General features: G+C 37.4%; 1 protein-coding gene across 3 annotated transcripts in view; it reads left to right on the plus strand.

The window, feature by feature from the left end:
* Positions 1-24,556, plus strand: part of LPP (LIM domain containing preferred translocation partner in lipoma) — a 663,248-nt gene that overhangs the window by 491,398 nt on the left and 147,294 nt on the right. For all 3 annotated transcript variants that reach the window (XM_019623587.1, XM_019623578.1, XM_019623569.1), the window contains one exon: positions 11,338-11,464. In XM_019623587.1, coding sequence (XP_019479132.1) covers positions 11,338-11,464 — 127 coding nt within the window. The remainder of the gene's footprint in view (positions 1-11,337; positions 11,465-24,556) is intronic.

The raw sequence follows: 24,556 nt of genomic DNA on the forward strand, positions 1-24,556 counted from the left end.
GTAAAAGGGGCCACATTGGTCTCCAGCCTTTGGTATAATTAGCATCATGCTTTAATCAGTGAGGTTGACTGTCTTGATTAACCTTTATGATAGATCATGTAAGTTTCATATTTCTAAATGAGTATATAAAGGCAGCTGTAAATTAGTGGAAAAACACTGTGCTTGGATCAGAAAACTCATGTTTAACTCTTGGCTCTGCCACTTACTTACAAGGGGTGTGATTTTGGCTAAGTCACTTAACATCGTCACTTAACAAAACCACTAAGTTGGTTTGTTTCTGTATACAAAAAAACAAAACAAAAAAAACACACACAAAAAAACACTCTCATGCTGTGGAAAGTATTAAATTAAAGCTAGTGTTTGTGAGTGTTACACCAGAGTTCCATGTTACCTGTAAGAGTGCATATAAATGTGAAAAGCTTTTCTCTTTCCCACAAATTCTAATTCAAGCTCCTTATCCTCTCGGCATGTTTTGGTAAGCTTCAGTCCATTGTAACCCCTCTTTCCTCTGTATCCATATAATCTGTTGATATGTTCATGTGATATTGATATAACACAACATATCTTCAAGCATAAGTTTAAGGATAATAATTTCTTAGTCAGAGCAGGCAGTAAATGGGTTACATGACCATTGCATTTAACACATGATGTAAATCCTGTTGATGCCATTGAATAGTTGAAGCAACTAATATTCAGTAAAATGAAACATATTGCCCTGGGTCACATAATTGGTAAGACTCAAAAGCAAGTAGTCAGCCCTTAGAGCCTGTACTCGTGTCTATGGACAATTAACTTGGCGAAGTTGTTGCAATGATGTTGCTAACTTTTTTGATATCAGGGGGATTATTCAGTATGCATTGGTGCCAACTGGGAAAACAGTTAACCAAGTTTACTATTTGGAAGTGCTGAAAAGGCTATATAATAGACGAGAACAACCTGAACTTTTCACCAATAATTCATGGCTCTTGCATCACGACAACGCACCAACTCACATGGTACTGTCTGTTAGGGAGTTTTTAGCCAGTAAACAAATAACTATATTGGAACACCCTCCCTACTCACCTGATCTGGCCCCCAATGACTTCTTTCTTTACCTGAAGGTAAAAGAAATATTGAAAGAAGGACATGTTGATGACATTCAGGATATCCAGGGTAACACGATGACAGCTCTGATGGCCATTCCAGAAAAAGAGCTCCAAAATTGCTTTGAAAAGTAGACTAGGTACTAGTGTTGGTGCATAGTTTCCCAAGGGAGTACTTCAAAGGTGACCATACTGATATTCAGCAATGAGGCACGTAGCACTTTTTCTAGGATGAGTTCATGAACTTAATTTTCTGACCTCGTAGGAAGCCATACTAGTTACCGTCAACAGTCAATGTTTTGCTTCATTCTTCTATTTCTCCCTCACATGCCTTGATAGTCTGTTTTACCAGTATACATTCCTTGAACTGGGTAAATCTCACTTATCTTGATGACTGCCTTAATGCCTAACTACTAGTATCAGTGGATAATTTAATGCAGATTTCCCCAGAGGATAGTTTTCCACACTGCTATAATACCCTGGAAGTGAAGGCTTTTAACTACTTCCTCTTTGTCTTGGGCCAGAAGCTAATCTTCCCACCATGTTGTTACTTTGATTTTCACAGGTCCAGCAAAAAACTTTTTTTTTTTTATTATCACTAAGGCAATTTGCCTGCCTCCCTCCCAACCCTACCTCCCAGGCTAGAAATCCAGTGTGATCAGTGCACCTGTCAGAGGGTGGACTTGTTTGCTGCAGGTGGCATTGTTATTGAACAAAATGCATGTCCTGCCTTTGCATCCAAAGTGCCTTGGATCTCTGAGCAAGAACCTTTCTGACTCAAATGAAAACCACCTTGTGTCAGGTGAAATACGGGGAGTTAACCATTTGTTTGCTGGTGTGCATTTCCCACGAAAAACTCAAAAACAGAAATTTACCTCAGGAATGGAAAGTGATGTGCCAAGTGTCATATTTGCATGTTAAAACCGAAAACTGATTTGCATGTTATTTCAGTGCCTGGTGTCACGTTCAGGCATCTGTCAAGCCTACTATATAGAAATAGCTTGTATAGTAGGAAAGTGTTTCTGTACATAGCAGACTGAAAATCTAGGTGCCTTTGGTTTTTTTCAGCAAATTGTCCTCACTTCAGCTTCTCCAATCTCTCCTGGCTTCATACCTGAAAATACAAAAGAAAAGACTGAAATCCCATGTCTTATAATGGGTATTTATTGTTCTCCAAGGGTCATCCATTTTTTACTATATTTTATTAGGTTGGAAAAGTCATGACGCATTTTGCAACGAAAAACATAGAAAAAATACATGTCATGACTTTTCCAACACCCCAATATTTAGATAATTTAAAAATTGTAAAGGAAAAAGTTTAAATCACTCATAATCCCACTATTCTACATGGACTGTTAATATTTTGGTACATTTCCTTCTAGTATCTGTTTTCTTAAACCTACATAGACACACAAACACTGGCACTTTTGCCTATATATTTTTATTCATTTGTAATTATCAGATGTACTGTTTTACTATCCTTTTTTAAAACGTGATCATAGCAAGGACTGGGAGAAAATCTAAACATGTAACAATAAGGAACTGGTAAAACCTCATTTTGAACAGAGTGTATTAGAACCACAGTGGGGGCTGGAGCCCTGGTAAGAGAAACACTATCTGTCTGCTTGATACAGCTTCATTAAAAGTGTAGCTGCTGGTTAAATACAGCTTCTCTATGGAACAGTGCATAGAAAACAGTGTCTTGTGGTAAAACCTTTCTTCCCAATGTTGGAGCAACTAGCCTTTTCTATTGCTCCAGGCAACTAAATAAAGGTGAAATGTCTTCTGAGAGATAGTCACTGCAGACACAAGTGAGGCACAGCAAACACCACAACCTGGTTTAGTTTGAAAACACAGCCCTGAATAAGTTTGCTTGTTTCATTTATCAAACTTTTATATCTTGAGTCTTGTTGAGGTGAAACCTACCAATGGAAATAATGTCTTATAATTGTCTTGCCTTGATTATATCAAATCACTTATACATAACATGCATATAGCCCAGTTAATGGTGGAAACATGCATGCAGCTTGTAGCTATTGTATTGTGGAAATAGCTTTCAGTCTCGTGTAAAGTGGTCTATAAAAGGGGAGCAAATTGAGAGAAATCTTATTACCCCGCAAAGGCAACTTGCTTTTCTTCTTTAAAGAGGACTGGCCTGAGAATAAAGAGGAAGGAGCAGTGAAATGAGAACTTTGAACTAGGTTGGCAAGAGATCTTTGACCTAGCTTCTCCCTAACCCTGAGATTCTGAGGTTCCTCCTACTCACCTTTCCTACGTCTTGCCTACCAGGTGAGAGAGCATCTGTGGTTGTGCCTTTTCTGCCTGGAGCACACCTTGTCAGAAAAGCTTTGCTCTGAATAGCCAAACCCGAGCCCTGCTTTACTATTTATCTTTGGGTGCCAAAGGTTAGGATGTAGAAGAGTTGACAATTTGGACAGGCAGCAAAGCATATGGTTACCAAATGTCATGTATTCCAAGGTTTATAGATAAAAGAACACAGAGTAATTGCACCTCTTGCTAAAGCAATTAATCTGAAATTCAGATATACTACACTGAAGTACTTCATGAGCAAATAGGAAAATGGAGAGTTACGGAAAACATGTTATTACTCTGCAAACATTCCACCACCAAGAAGAAAATCATTTTTGTTAGTGGTCAGTAAGCTGCCCTTCTTGGTAATTATAACTGCCATGCCTTGGATGTTTAATATTTTACAAAGCTTCTTTGTATGAATTAGATATTATCCTCCAGTTTATAGGTGAGAAAATAAATAAAGAAGAAAACCCTGGGGGACCTGAAATGGTGCTCTAGACACGAGGTGTCGAAACAAGCATGCTCAAGCCCCAAGACTCTTGAGTCTGCCTTGACACATGGAAACTGAGAGTGGTGGGCATGGAGAGGGGCCACTTTCTCTCGGCTCAATGTACATCATCATAACACCCTGGTGTGCAAACCCCAGGGACCTACTAATGGACATTCAGCACTTTCCCTTGGTCACAGTCACATCCAGCAGCTTTGCTATGCTGTCATTCAGAATCATCACTTTTGGCTGCGATTCTAAATTTGGCTCAGGGAAGGTGATTTAGAGGCAATAATTCATGGCATGAGGAAGGGAGTATGAAAAATAAATACTACAAAAATCAAGCTTTTTAAAGATGACTGACTGGAGTGGGTTTCAAAGCTAGTATCAAACTTGCAAAGTCAAAATTTCCGGGTCGTCTTTGTGCCCTTGGTATTCATTCTCCAAGAAAATGGAACTTATGAATAGAAGAACTAAGAGCATGCTTTTCTACTCCCATGAAGCTGTGAGGAGTGTTCATGTATGGGTTTCTAATTATTAATAAGCAGTTTCTTCCTATGGGTTTCTCATTATTAATAGCCACCCCTTCCTTCTCTGTGGCCCACAGCTGTTAACCTGAAGCAGAGAGGATGTCCAGTAAATTTCTGCCCTTGGTCTGAAGAGGTGCTTCTTCTATCAAACAGTGAGACATTAAGAGTAAAGTTAATTCAGTGAGAGTCACAAAAGTAGAAGCAGCCTCAGGAAATTGCAAACTGCAAACTTGACACAGTTAAATGGGGGGGGGAGGAATGAAAATATCAGAAATATATTTTTTTCTGGCAGGCTTTCAGCTCCAAAATTGGGCTAATTCTGCCTTTTGAAAGAAGATAATTTCCATGTTTCTTTTTTCAAGAACACATAATTTAAGTTATTTTCCCTCTGAGAGAAGGAACCTCTTGTACATCATTACAAATGGACAAGAAAAATGAGCTGCTCTGGTACCCAGAGTGATAGAGTATTCATTATCATGTAATGTCTCTGAATATCTTGGCTGCCTTTTCCCAGTATTTTATCTGCTTGGGCGGTGCTTTTCTGTGAGGTTCAGATTTGCAGCAAGTTCAAGTATTGTAGCGCCATGTAAAGGAAATCAACAGCAGGTTGGCACTCACAGGAGAAAAATGACCCACACTGAGGTTAATATCAGAATAACTCAAGAGATACTGGGTAGCTAGCCATTTTGTAAAATGGATCCTTACCACGTAGATTAAAATAGTTAAATTGCCGGTAACAAAGATTCAAGGCAAGTGGGTGTTCTCCTGGTGAGGGGAGGGCGGTGGGCAGGATTCACTTAGTGTAGGCTTGCAGGCTTTTCACCACGCTTCATTTTCTCTTCAGGCAGGATGGTGGAATTCTTTCTCCACCCAAGGAGCAGTGGTGGTAGGATAGAGTGGTTAACCTTTGTATGTTCTTAATTTCATGCCTCCTGTGTAGTGAAAGTTCAGTAGGCTGCAGAAACCCTGTGACCTGCCCGCTGCTTACTCAGATTCAGAATGCTGAATGAAGTTCTAGATTGTTTCAGGGAATGCTGACGAGTGATTCAAGTCCTCCTGTAAATGGAAATCTCTGTAATAATGAGGTTTCCACTTACTCATTGTGTCTGTTTTTATAGACTATAAAGTATCCGTAAATATCTGTGATTTCACTATAAATATCCATAATGACATACACCCTGCATATTATGGGCACAAAACTATAACATAGTAGAATCAAAGGCATCTTTGAAAACTTCATTTTACATATAAAGATACAGAGGCTCAGGGAATAGAAATGATTTGATCAAAATTATGGGACAAGTTAAAGGCAGAGCTAAGATTAGAGAGAATAAAAGGTTGCCTGTGCTTAAGGGTTCCTATGTAAGAATACCACAAAGTGTTATATAAATAATGGCGGATATTGTTATTTGTGTTATTCTTGATCTGGCAGTTTTCTTGCTCACCGTTAATTCTGCCCATATGTATTTTGCTTGCAGAAACAGTCCTCGTTGTTGCACAGTCTCACCCATAACTTTTACCAGAGCCTGAGATTCAGATTCGGCCACGGTATTCATATTAAGCCATCCCTGGAATGATAATCATCTGGGCCCCTAGCAAGAGCAAAACCATGGCAGAAAAGAAACAGTTGTGATACTTAAACATTTTCTGATTCCTGACACTTTTGTGTCAGGGGGAAAAAATATATATATATGTGTGTGTGTGTGTGTGTGTGTGTGTGTGTGTGTGTGTGTGTGTGTGTGTGTGTTTCATGCCTGAGGGGGGAAAAAAAGTATTGTAGAACAATGACAATATAGAGAAATATAAATAGAATGTAAACCACTGTCCCGTCATTTTCAACCATTAACCTTTGAGCATGATTCTTTCCAGTCTCCCTCCTGTGAGTAATACTTTGAGACAGGCCAGCCTGGGTAGTGGATGGCTCTCCTCCACAGAGAGGACATATGTGTACCACACATGGCTACATCTAACTATTATACAGGAGAGAATGGAAAATGTAGTCTAGCTGTGTGCTCAGGAAGAACAGAACACAGATTTGGGTGAGCAGTTAGCAGTCTCTGACTCACTGAGTAAATAAATATCAGAATCCTTTTTAAGCATATTAGCCATTTATATAGCCATTAGAAAGACCATTGTCTCTGGTTGCATTTTTCAAGGCATCATTGATGTTGGTGTTTGAGATGTTTGCTAATATGCATATTTCAAAAGCATGACTTTAATAAAGTCAGTCCTCATTTTTAAATTTTCTAATGATCCTCTATTACTAAAGCAAGCCTTGACAAAAACTGACCTCAACCCATTTCTCTAGGCTCTCCCTAGTTCTGTTTCTTAACATTTTTCCTGATATGCATGTTCTTTCATACATACCATTCTTGGAATGTCTTTACTTTTTTTCTGTCTTTTTTTTTTCTTTTCCCTCCCTCCTTCCCTTTCTTCCTTCCTTCCTTCCTTCCTTCTTTCCTTCCATTTTAATATTTGCTGAAATCCAATTTAACCTTCACGATCAAACTAAGGGGCATTTCCTACCTGGCATCTTTCTCCTATCTCAGAACACCAAATTCATATCTGTGTTTTAGTACTTGCACTTTATTATAATTATTTATTTTCACGTCTCTTTTTTCTTAACCTGTGAGTTGTCAGAGGCAGGAATCCTGAATAATTTGACTTTAAAATGATACTTCTTGGCACTTGGCAATTTCTTACAAACGGTATATTAAGAGAATTTTGAAGGAGTCCTCTGAAATCTATTTCTCAAAAACGCATCTGTGGGTAATGTGATGTATTTTTGCCTTTGCTAGGAGGTTCAGGCATTTCAAAGAACACACACATTAGTGATTAATATTGATACTTATAAGAATGTCTTTTTCTTAGAAAAGCCTAGAGGCTTTGTTTATATTTGTTTTGAAGTGCTTTTATTTCATTATTTAGTAGTAAACCTCCACTCTGAAAATATCTTTATTTAGATAATAGAGTCAGTAGATAAAAATCCAAGGTATTACAGAATAATAGAGCTCGAAGAGCCTGGAAATGATGATATGGGAATCCTTAGAGACATTGCAGTGTAGCAGGTCGCCCAACTCAGCACACGCGGTTTCAGCCAGGGCTCGGCCATTTTTCAGGGGTGGTTCTTCACACAGGATTGCCCACTTATCTTCCCTGAGCCTCAATTCCTTCATTCATAAAACAGGGCTACAGATCTTATGGGGCTGTGGTATAAACACATGAGATTACATGTATGTGAAGGCAGGCACCTTGAAAAAGGAGCACACAAATATGAGGAATTATCATTATGCTACGATGGATATACTGCTGATCTATTCACCTTTCTACTTTTGAAGAAGTAAAAAACAAAATAATGCAACCCATCTCCCCCCTGCCCACCACCACACACACTTTCAATTATGTTCTATTATCCAGTTGCAATGATAGAAGCTACTTACTAAAAAATTAATTGGACACAGTTATTAATTTTTCTTAGAACGTGTTGAGTCCTAAGCACTACTGAGAAAGAGAAATTAAAAGGGGTCTCTTCGTCCCAATGAGAAAAATACTAAACTACTGTTTACGGGACTTGAATCCCAAAGAAACACAGCACCATCTCTCCTTTGGTGTGAGAAAAAACTGGAAACTGAGGAACCTGTGTTTTTATGAATCTGTATTCCATGGATGTTAACTATTTTGCACTGTCGGAGGTTGGAGGGGGGTGTGAGATCGAGGGGAGTTCCGTAGCCCAAGTAAGGTTCAGAAACACTGGAAGAGAAGATCTCTTAGCACCTTTCCCCATAAGAAATACCAGGAATCCAAGAACAGCATTATGAGATTAGACTCGAAAAGAAAAGAGCTTTCCCAAACATGTTATTTCAGAAAGAGTATTGCAAGCAACTAGGAAGGAGTCTTTGAAGAATGAAATAAATTATGTATTTTTCTTAAAATCTGTGAGTTACTGACAAGGTAAGAACTCTGAAATCAGAGCTCTACTTGAAATATAAGAGCTATGGGTAGAATCTGAATTGCTGGCTTAGATTTATAGAGGACAGACTTAGTCTTCTTGCTTCCTTTATTTAGGTTAAAAGGAAAGCAGATATTAGGCCCAGATAACAATAAAATGTGTCCACTCACTGAGAATCCACCCTAGGCTAGAAAGCAGGGTTGTTGTTGTTGTTTTTTTTTGTTGTTGTTGTTGTTGTTGTTTTTTCTGTTTGCTTTAAAATAGCTGTCAATTGAAATTAAAACAGCCAGAACCATTAATATTAGAGGTAATGGTTCATACTTTTCTAGCATTTTCTCTATGGGAAGCAATGCTTGGGTGGAAAAAAATGCATGCAATTTGTAGTCAAGTGATATCACATTTGGGGCTCAATTTGTCTCATTATGGCAAGTCTGGAAAACAAAATGTAGGTCATTTTCTCATCCTCATTCATCTTTGTTTATCACCTGAACTGGGATAATCCCCTTCTGCAAAGGCAGGTTGGGGAATCCGAAGAGAGTCTCTGTTACCATGGTTTGAAAATAGTTAAGCTGTGCATGGCATGAAATGCAAGCTGTCTCATTTTAACTCTCACACAGACTGTGAGTTAACATTAGCACGCCCATTTTACAGACGGGAATCTGAAGTTATAAAAGGTTCAGGCTCTCACCTAAGGACATCAGGTTTGTGTTGTAGTTAATCCCTGTCTTCAGCCTTAACGCCACTGCCACATGGTTTATCCCTTCACTTAGCTCTGGCCACAGATATATTATGATCGACTCCTCATCTCACTCCATCTCACAGCACCCCCATCCACCCTCCACTCCAGAGACAACTTCTGAATCTGATTAGCTTCCTGCCCTGCTGCAGTTTCTGTTGCCTGGGTGCTCCTACCTGAGGGTCTTTAAAGAGGTTCCCCGTGGACTACGAAATTCCTGACATTAAACTGAATTGTATGTGCATCTTTATGGATAGCAGTTTTCACCAAAGAGAGTTTAGCTAATCAGATTTTCAGAGTTGTCCATGGTCTCTCACAGGCCTAGAGCCCTGGCCTCTGCAGAAGCCCTAAGCTCCTCAGTATAGCATGGAAGTTAATACCTGACTCTTTCTCTCTTTCCCCCTGCACTCTTAAACACTAAACCATTCATTTGCAGCTTTCCCCATTCACACTAGATTGCCTCTGACCTCTGAACTTTTGCTCCTCAGAGTTCTCCACTTGATCTAGGTTAGAAGCCTATTCCAGGGTTTTGTTAGTATCCGGCATATCTTTATCATTTGATGCATCGTATTAAAAAGTTATATTTCATGGATTGCAGAAGTACAGTTACATACTATAAAATAAAGAAACATAAACTTTATAAATGAGAGCCCTCCTCCCCCCCAACCAAGATTCCAACCCCAGAGATAATCCCCTTAAAACATTTGCGTATATGTCCTTTCAGGCTTTTTTTTTTTTTTCCTAACTATGTATAGATTTGTAGACATTAAACTGCACTTATTTTACAAAAATGAGACCATCATTTAGATATTCTATTAGTGGATCTGTTCATTCGATAGCATGGCTAGGTCATCTTTTCATACTCTTACATACAGATTTACAATATATTATTTTAAAGTCTGTTCGTATTCCACTGTATATATCTATCATTGTCTATTTAGGTGATCTCTTAGCAATAGATGGATAATTACATTCTTTTTCTTTCTTTCACATATAATTCCTGTGTCCAGCCTTGGTCATATAAATTTATGTCTTTGTATGAGTATCTGTAAAAATTTCCTAGAATTGGATAGCATGTGCAATTTAAAGTTTAATCATCCTAGAAAATCACTCTTCCAGTGTCCATATCTATATTTACTCCCACCAATACAATATATTTTTAAATAATTGATCATTTATACATGTTTCTCACCCCTACTAGACTCCAATTCTCTCAAAGGCAAAGACTGTATAATATATCTTTTTGTCCCTCCCTGATGCTTGCAGAGGGTATACGAAACAGACACTGTAAGAATGAGTGAATAAACTAATAAGCAAAAGAGTAAATGAATGAGTTGACAGCATCTTTAACCCTCACACCAACTCTATAAGGCAGGCATTATTTGCATTTTAGACGAGTCTCCAAATTTAACATTTAATGTTTATTGAAAACGAGTGAGTCTAAGATGTCCTGGCTTTATCATAACCAGCCATGCCCTGATTTTCTTATGTCATATTGAGTAGATTGAGGTAATGATTCTTCGGATCCCAGCAGGCAGCTCGATATTTTATATCAGTTGCATGGCACATTCCATAGCGTTCAGAGCTTTGAATCCCCAATCCAAATTGTCTATCAGTGAAATAAAATCCCAGGTATAAGGTTGGTGAGCAACATAAACATTTCTGGGCCTCTTCATCCTTCTGCACATCTGTCCTCCAACTTTTTGTACAGTTTTAAAAACCTAAAAGTGGAAGATAATTATAGAGAAAGGCCGAATAGGTACCAGTTAATTTTACGTATGTTTAGAAGGCATTTCCTGAGATTTCACAAAAATAACTAATATCCGCCTTGGAGTTTTTGAAATAAATGTTGGTAGTAAAAATGAAACATTGGTACAGGGATTTGTACTTTCCTGGATTTTCACATCTAAGAACTCAATAAGAGGGAGGTTCAATGTATTCATCTTTTTAATTAATATACAATGGATACATAGTGACTCCTAGCAATTGTTAAATGAAGTAGAGTCCTCCTGTTGTAAACAGGGATTCCTAACGCCTGATAGTAGAGGACTCTTGTAGATAAGGCAATGAATAAAGTGCTGTGTCCATGGTCATGCACTGAATGACTGATGAAGTGGGCTCTGAAACCCAGGGCTCCTAATAGCCGCATCCAGTGCTTCCTCCTCTGCAGTACACACAACATGACTGCCTCCATGATGTCTGGACTGCATGTAAAGGGCTCTGTGCTTTCTGTCTTGCAGGGTGGACAAACAGGCTCAAAGGGGCCCCCAGCTGTTACCCCCTCTTTCCGCCCGGAAGATGAGCTGGAGCACCTGACCAAGAAGATGCTGTATGACATGGAAAATCCACCTGCTGATGAATACTTTGGTGAGTGGGCTCTAGAGCTGGTTTCTGAAGGAAATGTCCTGTCCTGTTTTTCTTAATTAGTAATAAGGAGTAGTATCAGCTCCACTGGGAAAGAATTTGAGTCCGGATGCACTGGAGTTGGTATTCATGCGCACACAACTGAGTGTTCTGGAAATTGCTTTGTGAGAGACTCCCATGCGTGTGGTATCTGTTTAGTTTGTACTAAAATCTCAGGGTTCTTGCAGAGTTTCTTGAGACACGAATTTGATTTAAAACACAATTGTTGACAATTGATTAACTTCTTATTAGGCAGCAATAGGACTTTTGTGTGTGTTCAGGTCTAACTATTAGTATACAAAAGGTAGAATTGGGTAGCGTCTAAACTCTGTACTCTCAATCCTTTCCCTATACAAGTTCAGGGAAAAGATATTCCTTTTGTACTGTTTTTTGTTTTGTTTCATTTTGTTTTGTTTTGTTTTTAATGTCTCTCCAAACCTGTGAATAAGTATGAATAGTTAATCCATCCAGTCATTAATGTAATGTGAATTTGTGAGTTATATGCCAATTATGAGCTGTTATGGATACATAACTTATCCTCAGGGAGGTTGTAATTATTCAGAAGAGATAAGTAAGAGGAACACACAAATAGTTACTAGTCTAGGTAAAAAAAACAAAAACAAAAACTATTATTAGAGGCATGAAATAGGCTTGCTTAAGTCGAATGTTATAAAATTTAAAAGCTCTATCAGGAACATAAGAAATGCTTTATAGAATAATTGGTGGCACTTGAATCTACACCCTTTAAAACACTGCCTCTCAAGATTTTTGTTATGAAAGATTCCCTCCCAATCTGTTGGAGACCGATATTTTTATACAGTACAATTAAAAATCAGTTACTAAGAAAATGGAATAAAAACAATACAAAATGGAAGACCAAGTTTTACTATTATTAGATTTAATGAGAATAAATTACTCTATTAAATTGCTGTAATATTTTCTAAATACTCATATTGTATTTCTGTACTTGTCTCATCACAGGGTGATAAACATTTCTTAGTAAGACACCCATCCATGGACCACGTTTTGAGTAGTACTATTTTAAGGACATGTAGAGAAAGGATATTACATTTGTGGGCACTGAAAGCAAAGGCAAAAAGGTAGAAAATTGCACGGGGATGTTACTTTTTCACATATTTCCTATCTTCTTGTCTTCCTACTTGCTTCCTATTTGGGAATATGTAATGACAGGTAAACTGAGGGCACTGGTCCAAAGCCATGCCGTGGGTGGACTGAGTTAGGATATATAAAACATGACATTTATTTGTACTTGTATGCTAGAGGCAGTGTAGCTAGGCTAAAAGAGCACAATAGTGAGAATGAAGAATTCCGGTTCTGTCCCCCTGCCTTTTGCTGGCTAAGCAATATTGACATGTTTCCCATCTGCCTGAGCCCCCATTTCCCACTTTGGTAAATCAAAGGTATAGAAAAAATGTTCTCTAGCATTTCTTTCAATACTATGTAAGATCATGTAGAAACAGCATCAATCTAATGAAATATAATAAAGCTAAAAGCTACAGAAGTTGATAGAGATTAGCACAAACGTATGGAGCATGGTTAAAAACAGTCTATTATATTAAAATGTATGAAAAGTATAGCATGTGGGAGAAAAGTTTATATTCTAAGATAAACTGAAAAAAAAACCATGTTAAAAGTGAAAAAGAAGTTATCTGTATTAAGGTATATTAAAAATGAAAAGTTAACATACCAAGTATATATGCTTCAAATATTATAACAAAAAATACATTGCAATAAAGAATATTATTTAATGAGCATGTATTAAACATTCTGGGAAATGCATATAAATTAAATATTATCTTTGCCTTCAAGAATCATCCTAGCTCTACTTCTTACTGTCTTAGACAACATGAACAAAATGCTTATTCTCTCTGAATCTTTGTTTTTGTTTTGCTTTACTTATAATATGACAATAATAGCTAGCCTATATTGTTAATGTGAGTATTGAATGAAATATTTATAGAAAGCACTTATCCAATTTCCTGGCATGTAGAATATGCTCAATAATCAAAGTTATCCCATACATTATTAAAAAAAAAAAGGTAAGATATGCCCATCAAAAATCTATTAATAATACTTGACTTAAATTTAGTTCCTACTAAAAATAGAACATATGTCACTAATAATAATCATTGGTAAATAATCATTGCCAAATGAGGATTACAAACCATGAGAAAGAATGTGGAATAGTGATTAACTTTTATTGAATATTTACAATATGGCAGCACTATTTTATGTACTTGATAGGAATTAACTTATTTCATTCTTACAAATATTAATATATCTATTAATAATTAATAATATATCTATATATCTATATCTCCCTGTGAAGTAACTGCTAGTATTATTTTCAGATTAGCAAATTGAGGCACATAATTGTTAAATAATCTTCCCCATATCAACAGCTAATAAATTATAAGACTGAATTAGAATCCAGATTCTTGGTCTATACATTTTTTTTTTCTTCTGAAAGCTATTTCCCCAGCTTTATTGCGGAATACAAGAAAACTGCACTTAATCACTGTCTACAATTTGGTGGGTTTGGATGTGTGTATATACTTGTAATGCCATTACCACAATCTAGGTAATACACATACCTGACACCTCCAAAAGTTTAGGTTGGATATTTAGAAAGGCTTTATGGAGATCAGCTTTGGACAGATGGAAAATAAGGGAAGGATATTCTCTTCAAAGTAGATAGAGAGTTGAGGCCAGGATTATTCAAGGAAAATTTACTTTATGTGGAAAATATTCACCAAGTGCCTATTATATGCAGGCTACTCTGCTAGGTGCTGGAGGCCTGTGGAGATAGGCAGACATAGGCCTTATCTTTGAAGGAGCTTGTAATATAATAGGCAATGTGTACAGAGTTATCATGTTTAATTATACACTAAACAGAAAGTGACAAGTGACTTAAAGTTCTTTGAGAATTCAGAAAAAGGAGAGAGGACATCCCAAGGCAAGATGTAGAAGTGTTTGTGGAGTAGTTCGCCTTTGAGTTAAGTCTTTAAATAATGTGAATAAAGATTTGCAAGTAGGACAACAGCAGACAAGTGATATCATTTCTGATGAGTGGAATTTTAACATATAGGGAATACAATCATTGGAGTGACGCTCCCATGTGGGAAGGAAAGCAGATTGGGAAATCAGATCTGAGAATTAAATTGGGACCAGTGTGGAGAAGACTTTGAATGCCTGACTAAAGGCTAGGGATGTTGTTTGACATGATGAGCTCTTGCACTTTGAGATCAAATGCAATAGGAACGTTCTATCACTAGTGGATAGAATGTGAGCACCAAAGCCAAAATGCCTTGGTTTGACTGCCAGCTCTCCCTCTTACTGGCTAGGTAAAATCAGGATGCAAAGAATGGGTTAACAGAATTATTGTTTATCCTTCGACTCTCAACATTAAACATTTCCCGAGCTCATTCTTTCTGCCTGCCAACTGGGCTAAGTGTTAGGGATGGCAGGACAGGAGAGAGGCAGACATGGAAGGGATGTCAGTGTAGATATCTGCGCTGTTTTGTCTGCCTGAGGCCTATGTGACAATAGAAGACAGAATCCATTAGCCTGCCTGGAGATGAGGGAAGGAGGGCTACATATCAGGGTGTTTGGAGCAGGAGGGCCTCACCCAAGAGAGATGGATAACAGTCTTCTCTTGTTCCCTATCCAAATTTTACCTGAGTTTCATTCTGGGCTGAAAACAACATGGCCAAGCACCACCCTAAAAGAAATCCACTCTCTTAAATGATCAACCCCTACCCTACCTCATCCTACTGTCTTTTTCCATCATTTTCCCTATTTAATGCTGGGATTTTTAGTGATACTGTAGCTGATTTGCTGAAGGTCATTAAGTGCTTTATTGTCAAAGAAAATATAAATAAAACAGAGTAGGTTCTCCTGTGGTCATGTTGCTTTTTATTCATTACTTAAGTGAAATGATTCTTGAATATATTTTTGGTTTTTTGTTTGTTTTCTTTATAGAGCTTCTCATCATTTTTAACAGCTTTTGCTGTAGTTGTTGTTTTTTGTTTGTTTTTTTGTTGTTTTTGTGATTAAAGAACTGTAGTTATGATATGCTTAAAAGTATCCGAAGGATATCAAAAGATCATCTTACAGATTACTTAAGTACAGAAAAGATACAGTACCTTTATAAACGAAGAGGTCTGGAGGAAACCTTCTTTATTCAAATGATAAAATTTAGCATCACCAATAATGGAACAAATTGACATTTCCCAGCTGATATGATATAATAGGAAGCGTACAACATACCTATGTAATAGTCTTGCTAAAATATTAACTTGAATCCAATCTTTAGGACATAGACAAATCCAGATAATGTGACATTCTTCAAGACAAATTGCTTTAAATTCTTCAAAAAAGTCAGTGTTAGAAGACACTGTTCTAGATTAAAGGAAATTAAAGTAACATGCCATTCAAATGCAAAGCAGGAGTCTTGATTGGATTCGGGATCAAAAAAACTATAAAGCATTTGGGTCAAGGTTAGAGAAATTTCAATATGAACTCTATATTAGATAGTACATCAGTGTTAATTTCTTGCCTATGGTAATGGCATTGTGGTTATATAGGATGGTGTCATTTTTAAGAGCAACACGTTGAAATTTTTAGGGTGCAGTCACCTGATGTCTGAAACTAACTTTGAAACAGTTTAGATAGATGATTGAAAGAGAGAGAGAGAGAGAGAGAGAGAGAGAGAGAGAGAGAGAGAGAGAGAGAGAGATTGATTGATTGTGGAGAGGGCCAAATGGCTTCAGATTTAAACAGCTAGAGATTAAACAACTGTACACTATACAGGTCACCAGTTTTCCCCAAAAATGTATTGAAACCTGTCACAAATGAACTATCTTAGAATATTTTCTTGGTTGCTAGAAGTAGACAGCCTCACACTCCTGTGCCTTCTAAACCTGACTATTTAATGACTACCATGAATCTTTGACATTTCCCTTTCCTGTGCATGTTTTCTTATTCTCTACAGAACATGCACCCTTTCTGTTGTTGGTGAGATGATAACCCTTATGGTAATGATGATAACAAAAGCTGATATTCACCTACAGCTCTACCAGTTTAAAAGGCCTATTCACAGCCATGGTCTGACTGACAGATCTGGTGATGCTGTCTTCATTTTTCACGTGAGGTGACCGAGATTTAGAGAGGCTCAGTGAGCTGTCATGGCCACATAGCTAATAAGTTTCAGAATTTGGACTTATTTTTCAGGTCTCAGGTCAATCCTGATTTATGACTGTTACACAAAGACATATGTTGTTCCTGCAGCTTGTCAATAGTGGGCTCTCCCAACCTCCCATCATTCTTTCCCTCCTGAATTCACAATTGTCAAATGAGAGACCACCTGTGCCCAGGGCCATAAGTTTTGTAGCATGGACTTCTCTGTCACTGACATTATATTTTAACTATATATTTAACCCCTGAACTAACAGATGTGACACTAAGCATGGGCTTTTGGCCATGGCTCAGATGTACGCTTTAGGAAGACAGCATACCTAATACCTCCCTGTCAGCCATGTGAGCTGACTGTGGCACTGCTGCTGAGCTTAGGGGATGGCACATCACTGATAATTATAGCTCACCTTGTTTTCTCCAGTCAGCCCTTGATAACATATTACAGGCAAGAACCTTTAACTGAGTCTCAGCTAAGTGGTTTTTTAAAAATAATTTCTTCTACAAAGGTGCCACTTACTCTATAGTGTTTCCCTGCTCTCCCTCTTCCATCTTTATCAAAAACTGTGACTTGCATTCCACTATTAGGTAAACGTCGCTGAGAATGAACAGTACTACAGCAGTTGAGTAAGTCCATATCTTTGAAGGGAAGATAAAGTCTCTGATGTTGTGAACATTTTCGATCTACCTGGGCTTAAGTTTGGGCTGTAGCAGTTTCCCAGGTGTCTTTCCATTAGAAAATGGAAATGGAATCCTTGAGTGGACCCCAAAACACTACACTGTAGTGGGAAGAAAGGAGACATAGAAGAGTGGAGGCAGGAGAAAATTCTCATCCAATTCAATTAACCAGGCAACAGATCTTTAGCCCAAAGCATTTGCAGCAAGACTGCATGTCTTAGTTCAGGTGCTTGCATAGGGCAGCAACCTGCTTCTCTGGGCAACTAGAAAACTGTGTTTATACGAGAGGACACTCACAGTTCCAGGGATAGATCATAGACAGAGCAAGGATGATGAACTATAAATTTTTAGAAGTTAGGGTAACTTTTCTAACATAAAATAGCAGAGAGACAATTTTAGAATTAGCTATTAAAACGAACGGGGGAGAAAAAGGTATCATTGCTAGAAAATTGGGGAGCATACGGGCTAGTTGACAGCATTGTAGCTTATTTTTTAGACAGTTTTGAGGGTGAAATCTAAAAGAAAGTTGAGTTCATCTCTAGATATACTTGTTACATCTTGTTGCATCTTTATCCAAGAGTTTTCCATACTGATTGATATGCCTAGAGCCTCTAATTTTTTTGCTTTCTTACATTTTGAAAGAGAAAGGGCATGTTTGGATGTGAAAGGTCCACGTGTCTCTGTCTGTGACCATGGCATGATTCTCTCCAAAATAATGGTGCTTTACCTGTGCAGACCCTAAGACCAAAGACAACACAATTGGGATACAGTACCTCTGCAAATGGATACCCTAATATATCTGAAAATGGACTGAAGATATCTCCTAGCTTAGTTTTAAGCACAGACCTGTAATTATCTTGGCATTGTTTACATGGTATTGTATTATTCCTTCTTAAAAAAACAAACAAACAAACAAAAAACTGAAATGTGTGAGTCTTAAAATTGTTTAGTGAGCTATCTGAAGAATTCTTATGCCTCCAGGAAGCACTTCACAGAACTTGTCATTTATCTAAGAATTTTTTTGTTTTGTTTGTCTCTGAGTATTGTTAGTGAGGTATATTGAGGAAATTTGCATGAATCCAGAAATTCATTCTAGGGGAATTAGGCTTTCCTGCCTCAGAGGACAGATGGACAGAAGTGGAAGAAAGGAAGCAGCAGGGACCTGGTACATGGTAAGCCTGAAGAGCAGAATGGCGTGGGTGCGCATGTGCTGATTACTTTATTGATAAAATCAACTCATAGTTGGTACCATGTATCTTCTCAACTGAGAGCAAAATTGGGATCTACTGAATGTTCATGAATAGAAGCAGAGTGCCCCAAACACCAGGGATGATAGTCTATTTCTTTTCTCTGCAAATGAAACCAATCAATAGTGGGCATGGCTAGAGCACTTGGACTAAGATACTTCAGAAACCACTATTTGAGGTACAATTGAAGGCATGGAGAAAAGAAAACCTGGAACCCTGATTGCTGTTGGAGTACTGCCATGTGGAAAAGGAATGAATCGTGCTTCCAAAGTTAACAACAAAGGCAAGTGAGAGGAAGCTGGCAAATTCCCATTCAGTATAATGAATTAACTTTTTTAACAGAGAGAAGCAAGTTCTTCGACAAGTCTAGACCAAAGCCCAATAACCCCTTGTTGGGAAAGTGGTACTCTGTATTCAAGCATCTTATGGACTATATGAGATGAAATTGTGGAAGTACCACCCAACTGTGATATTCAGTGACTTGTGTGTCTAAACTTGCCTGGGAGTCAGCCTCTTGCGTCCAATTTCCCATTCTACCCCAAGATTATCGTTATTATTACGTGATTATAACTAACATTTATACATGCTTTGTAAATCGCTTTTATACTTATTATATTATTTGAGCTAGACAGCAACCCTGAAAAACAGACAATGTGTTTATTTCCATTTGGTATATGAAGACAAAGAGGATCTGAGTGATTAAGGGACTCCCCACTCTTTAGGGCCACCACCACCCCAACAAGGCATGGATACCCTAAACAGCAGCATTGCTCGGGGGCCCAGGTTTGCTGATGCCAGATCCTGTTTTCTTTCCATCCCATCATGCTCTCTTAGCACTACATTGCTGGATTGGTCATGGCCGTAAGATCGGTTAACACACTCGGTGCTGTAGCTTTTTTATTGATGTGATTGCTTTGCAAAGTGCTTAGAAGGTCTCAGTTGAGAGGTGCTAAGTAATTTCTATTTAATTATTTTAATTATTTTGTTTCAAGAATATTTTCAAGAATGTTTTCCAGTGTGCTCCTGTCAATTACAAACTGGGAAATGACCCCAGGTGGGCAGCTGCCGCTAGTATAGATGGAAACTTGTGGCCTTAAGGATCTTTTTTCACAGAAAAAATGTGATCTAATTAATTAAAAACCACACTAAAAGAAAAAGTAGAAAATGAGTAGTTTAGAGAAAAGGTTGTATTGATTTGGGGAAAAAAAAATGTATTGCTTGGGTTTTATTTCTCTCCAGCTCTTTGTTTAAGGTATCTGTGGGTTGTGGGAATAGAATGTTTTCTAGTTAATGAGACATATTAGATATATTTCCTTTTGTGGTAGTGATTTCTGGTAAAATGTCTGCTCAGGGCAATATATGTTTACAGCACTAAATAAATAATCCTAAGCATTTTAATGTGTCCCATCTTAGCACATGTTAAATTTTAATTAATTTGGCTACATAGTGTGTTTTTAAGCATTGATTTGAAAGCCTAGATTTATAATATCATAAAGAAGATTTACTCTTAGAAACTATCTAAAACAACCTTTCACTTTTCAGAAAACTGAAGCCCTAATGACTTGTTCAAGGTCACACTGCTGGGAGTGTTTTGAACTGTATGGCCAAATTTCCTCTCTAATAAAGAAGAGAAATTAGTCTCTGATAGCAGGGAGAGGACCGGCAGGGCTATTCACAAAGGCGAGAAAGTAGGTGAGGGCTGGCTATTTTGGTGAACCCAGACCTGGATACACCTTATTCAAATTTGGGTAAAGAACATTTTCCCTGAAAAAAATAAAATAAAAATTAGTAGCTTCTTAGGACCTATGTGTAGATTCTGTCCTGAGTTCCCTCCTTTACAAATAACTGAGGAGATCCTCAGTATCTCCCTTATCCTCATTGAATTACTCACTTATAATGTTTATTGTCTGTCTTCCCCACTAGAATATAAGTCTATATGAAGGCCATAATTCTGTTTAGCTCGCTGTTGTGTTGCATCTTCAGTCCTACAACAACGCCTGGTTCATAGGAGATGTTTGATGTTTGTTTAATTCATGAACCTGTAAATGACAATGTTGAGCAGATATTCCATATTCTCTGTGGCAGGACATGGACTACAGTAAACTATAGAGGGAAAATACTTTATTCACTTAACAGATATGTATTTAGCACTTTATGGAATCATAGAATGTTAGAGCTGGCTGGTGTCTTAGAGATTATCTGAGAAAAATCCCCTCATTTTTAGAGATGATGGAAATGAGAGAGTTTCCTAGTCGCATACTATTTAGTGACAGAGCCATGAATTATAAACTCAGACTTTCTCATTCCTTTTTTTTTTTTTTTAATCACTGAAAGGCACTGGAAAATATGTAGAGTCAGACATGCTTGCTACATTCATTGGAGTTCAGTCAAAATTAGATTGACATCCTTGGGCTTGATCTCTCTTGCATGTGTTTTCTGAGAAAGCTAAGGATTGAAATTGGTCAATAGATAGGTTGCATGGTTAAGATTTCCCCTCTATACACACACTCTGCAGTTCCTTTGGAGTCGTTGGTTCCCAGTACAATTCCTTACTTACTTCCTCAGTTTTTTCTGTTCTAATCTAATTGTGTCAGATGGACAGGGCATCATATTGAAAAAAAACATTATTTCCCCATGTTTAAATGTGGTTTGCATAGCAACCAGTAGTGAAAGGTCCCTATGCCCTTTCAAGGATGTGAAACGCCACCCAGGATTTGTGTTTCATACTGTCTTAATGCAAACAGCAGACACCCACTCATTCAGTTACATTGGGGTCACCATTCTCTTTATCAGAGACTGAAAAGAAACATAGAAAAGAGATTCCTACTTTGTAATCAAGCATCCATTGCCTAATAACTGTGGAAGCAAGTTTGACATTGTGGAAGAGAAAGAGCTGGTGGTGACACACACTATGTATAGCAAAAAACACTCTCCATTCGTAGGTTGTCTATGGTTGTGTACTGAGACTTGTTAAGAATTGAGACCTGAGCCTACAGGTGCTAATTATGCATTTTCTGATCTTAAATACACAAATCCAGATAACCGTGAACTCAATTCACTTTCTCCTCCAAACTACCCTTTTTCACCCCCACCAGCACTTTCCCCACCACTTTCTCTAAAACACTCAGATAATCATCTCCTTCCAGACTTTGAGGTGACATTAGAATTGTCAGAAGGCATACTTAATTGACTGTCAGCAAAGCCATTGTTTGAACATCTGTGGAGTTCTACTTGGTAGGTATCTGTTGTACTTTTAATTGAATAGATTCATTCATCTCCAAATATTTATTGAGTGCCTACTATACACCAATCATTGTAGTGTATATTATGGGAGATAATAGAAATGAGGTAACATCATGGCCAAGGAGAGAAAGCATTTGTTAAATCTTCAAGTACCAAGGGCTTTAATGGAAAACAGATTCCATGACTGGTGATGGAAAGCACATTCCTTTTCATCAAGCCGGGGGCTTTTGCCACTATTACCAACTGACCTGCACAACATAAAATGCCAGAGGAGTACACAGGAAGAGAAACCATCACTGGGGTGTAGAGACGCGTCGGCAATGCACCATCTATGGTTAGAGTTTTCAGCAAAGACAGTTGAATGCTCCTAAATAAAAATGAGTTGAAAAGATATAAGGCCAATAAACTAGGAAATCCCAGAAGCAGGTCCAAATTAATGACCTTATTCCAATCCTCTTCCTAAGTGTGACTGATGTCAGCCATGTTGCATTAAATTCTTCCAGATCCATTACACCATTGCACAGCCTGATCCCTGTGCTCGTGGGGTTCTTCATCAAACCTTCAATTTGTACGAGTACTGGAACCAGCTCCACTCCTATCTGGAAGTGAGCATCATTTGTTAAAATTGAACAAGACAAAACAAAACACTGTGCAGGAGTGAATTGTTAAAGGAAGCTAAGATGGTGCAATAGGCAGGAGGTAGTGAAACATGTATTAACCTCCACTGCCTCTGTTTTTATCTCCTATTCAGCCTTAGGATCATGGCAAAGTTAACTGGGCACTTAGAAAATTCTAATTTGATAGGTTTCCATTCTTTCCTACATGATTGGAGGGCATCTTCATGATTTTTTACCATATATGTAAACTATGCTATTATTTGCCTATTATTTTTTTGTGTTGAAATCAACTAATTTTGAATCTGCTTTATCTTCATCCATGTCAACAATATCCATGATTGGATGTTATGGGTTGTTGCTTTTTTCCCCAAAAAGACATTAAACTAAATACCATATTTAAACTTTAAAATGCTCATCCATGAAACCTGAAATATTCAAAATATTGAGAAATATGGATATAATTCAACAAGAAAACAAATTGATGAACACTATGGTGAAATTACATCTTCAAGTTTACTTGCCTATTGAGTTGTTTTCTAAAATAAAAATTATTTACACCCAGAGTCGGCATGTTAGCATGAGAGGCAGTGTAGTGGTGTAAAGATTTGGGCATCAAGCCTTTGGAGGCCAGATTCTGGGCCTGACCCTGTCCCCCTGACTTGCTGTGGCATCTTAAGCCCCTTTTCTATGGCCCTAATTTCTCATTTTAGGAGATTAGACTTCATGATGTCTTGGGATCTTTTGGCCTCTTAATTTATTTACCTCAGATACTTCTTTATATATTGACCTCTATACCGTTAAAACATAGGTGGATAGGAAAACAGCTACTCTATGTAGAATTGCAAAATTGCTTGGTTTAGAGTTCTACAGAAAAAATGAAAAAGAATTATATTTCCTAGACCACTTTATTTTGTATTCAGTTCTGTTCCTCATGTCTTGAGTTTTATGGAAAGGTTTCCAGCATTAAAGTAGCTTTAAGCATCAATCAATAAAAATAAAATAGGGCTACAGGATATAAGGGATACTGTGTACTCAGTTGGATATCCTAGCATCACTGTGTAAGGATTTTCCTGGGTCAGTAATAATGCTGTTCTCTGATAGTACATAGAATACATAGTGATATTAATATTAATAACCAGTAATGTGATAATGGTCTTCAGTAGGTAAGGCAGAATTGTCATAAAATTGAATAATTCATCTTTTATTACATGGCATAATGAAACAAAGCACTGGACTTGGAGTCAGGGAATCCAAGTGTAAGTCCGATATCTTTGTTTGACATTAGTGACATTTGACATTTGCAATGTGCTTTAGAACATATTTTCATGCATTATTTTTAAATATTATTTCAGCAGTTTTAAGATGAGAGTTATCATTTTGCCAGAGAAATCACCTTACATAAAAACAGGTTAATAAATGGGACAAAATTCTTAATTTAGGTTTTTTGGATTAAATTACCTGTACTTCCAGCCATTTTGTATAACTTAACCTTCCTGAGTTTCAATTATTTCACCTATTATGAAAGATCATTATTGTCCCTTTTATTTTATATGCTTATTGTGAGGATCAATTTAAATTAATAGATGATAAAATGCATTCTAAACCATCACAGATCAGTAAGAGATGTTTGTATCACTTCGCAGTGTAGCACCTGGTTTAATTTATGCCATTTATGATTAGTGTGTGATAACCATCCCCTCTGGATTTTTAATGTTAGTGCCTGCCTCTATTTGAATTAGCACTTCGTGATTTCTTATTGTGTTCTTTTCTTATTGGAATATAATTTGATAATACAAAAAATATGTTTCAGTCATTGTGTGTGAGAAAGCAACACACAAAGGCATACCACAATGTTCTCATTTGCTGAGCAAACTACTCTTGCTTTTTAATGTGGAATGCAGAACTAATTGAAAAGAGACGAAAATGAATTTTGACTCAGATTATGCAGGATGAATCATAACTCACTTTCTCATCTGAGATATGAACTTAAAAAAAATTAAAGAAAACCAACTACCACACAGCTTTACTGTCAGTGTCAGCATAATCAGCACAGAGTG

This window comes from Hipposideros armiger, unplaced genomic scaffold, assembly GCF_001890085.2.
Source record: "Hipposideros armiger isolate ML-2016 unplaced genomic scaffold, ASM189008v1 scaffold_14, whole genome shotgun sequence".
Lineage (NCBI taxonomy): Eukaryota > Metazoa > Chordata > Mammalia > Chiroptera > Hipposideridae > Hipposideros > Hipposideros armiger.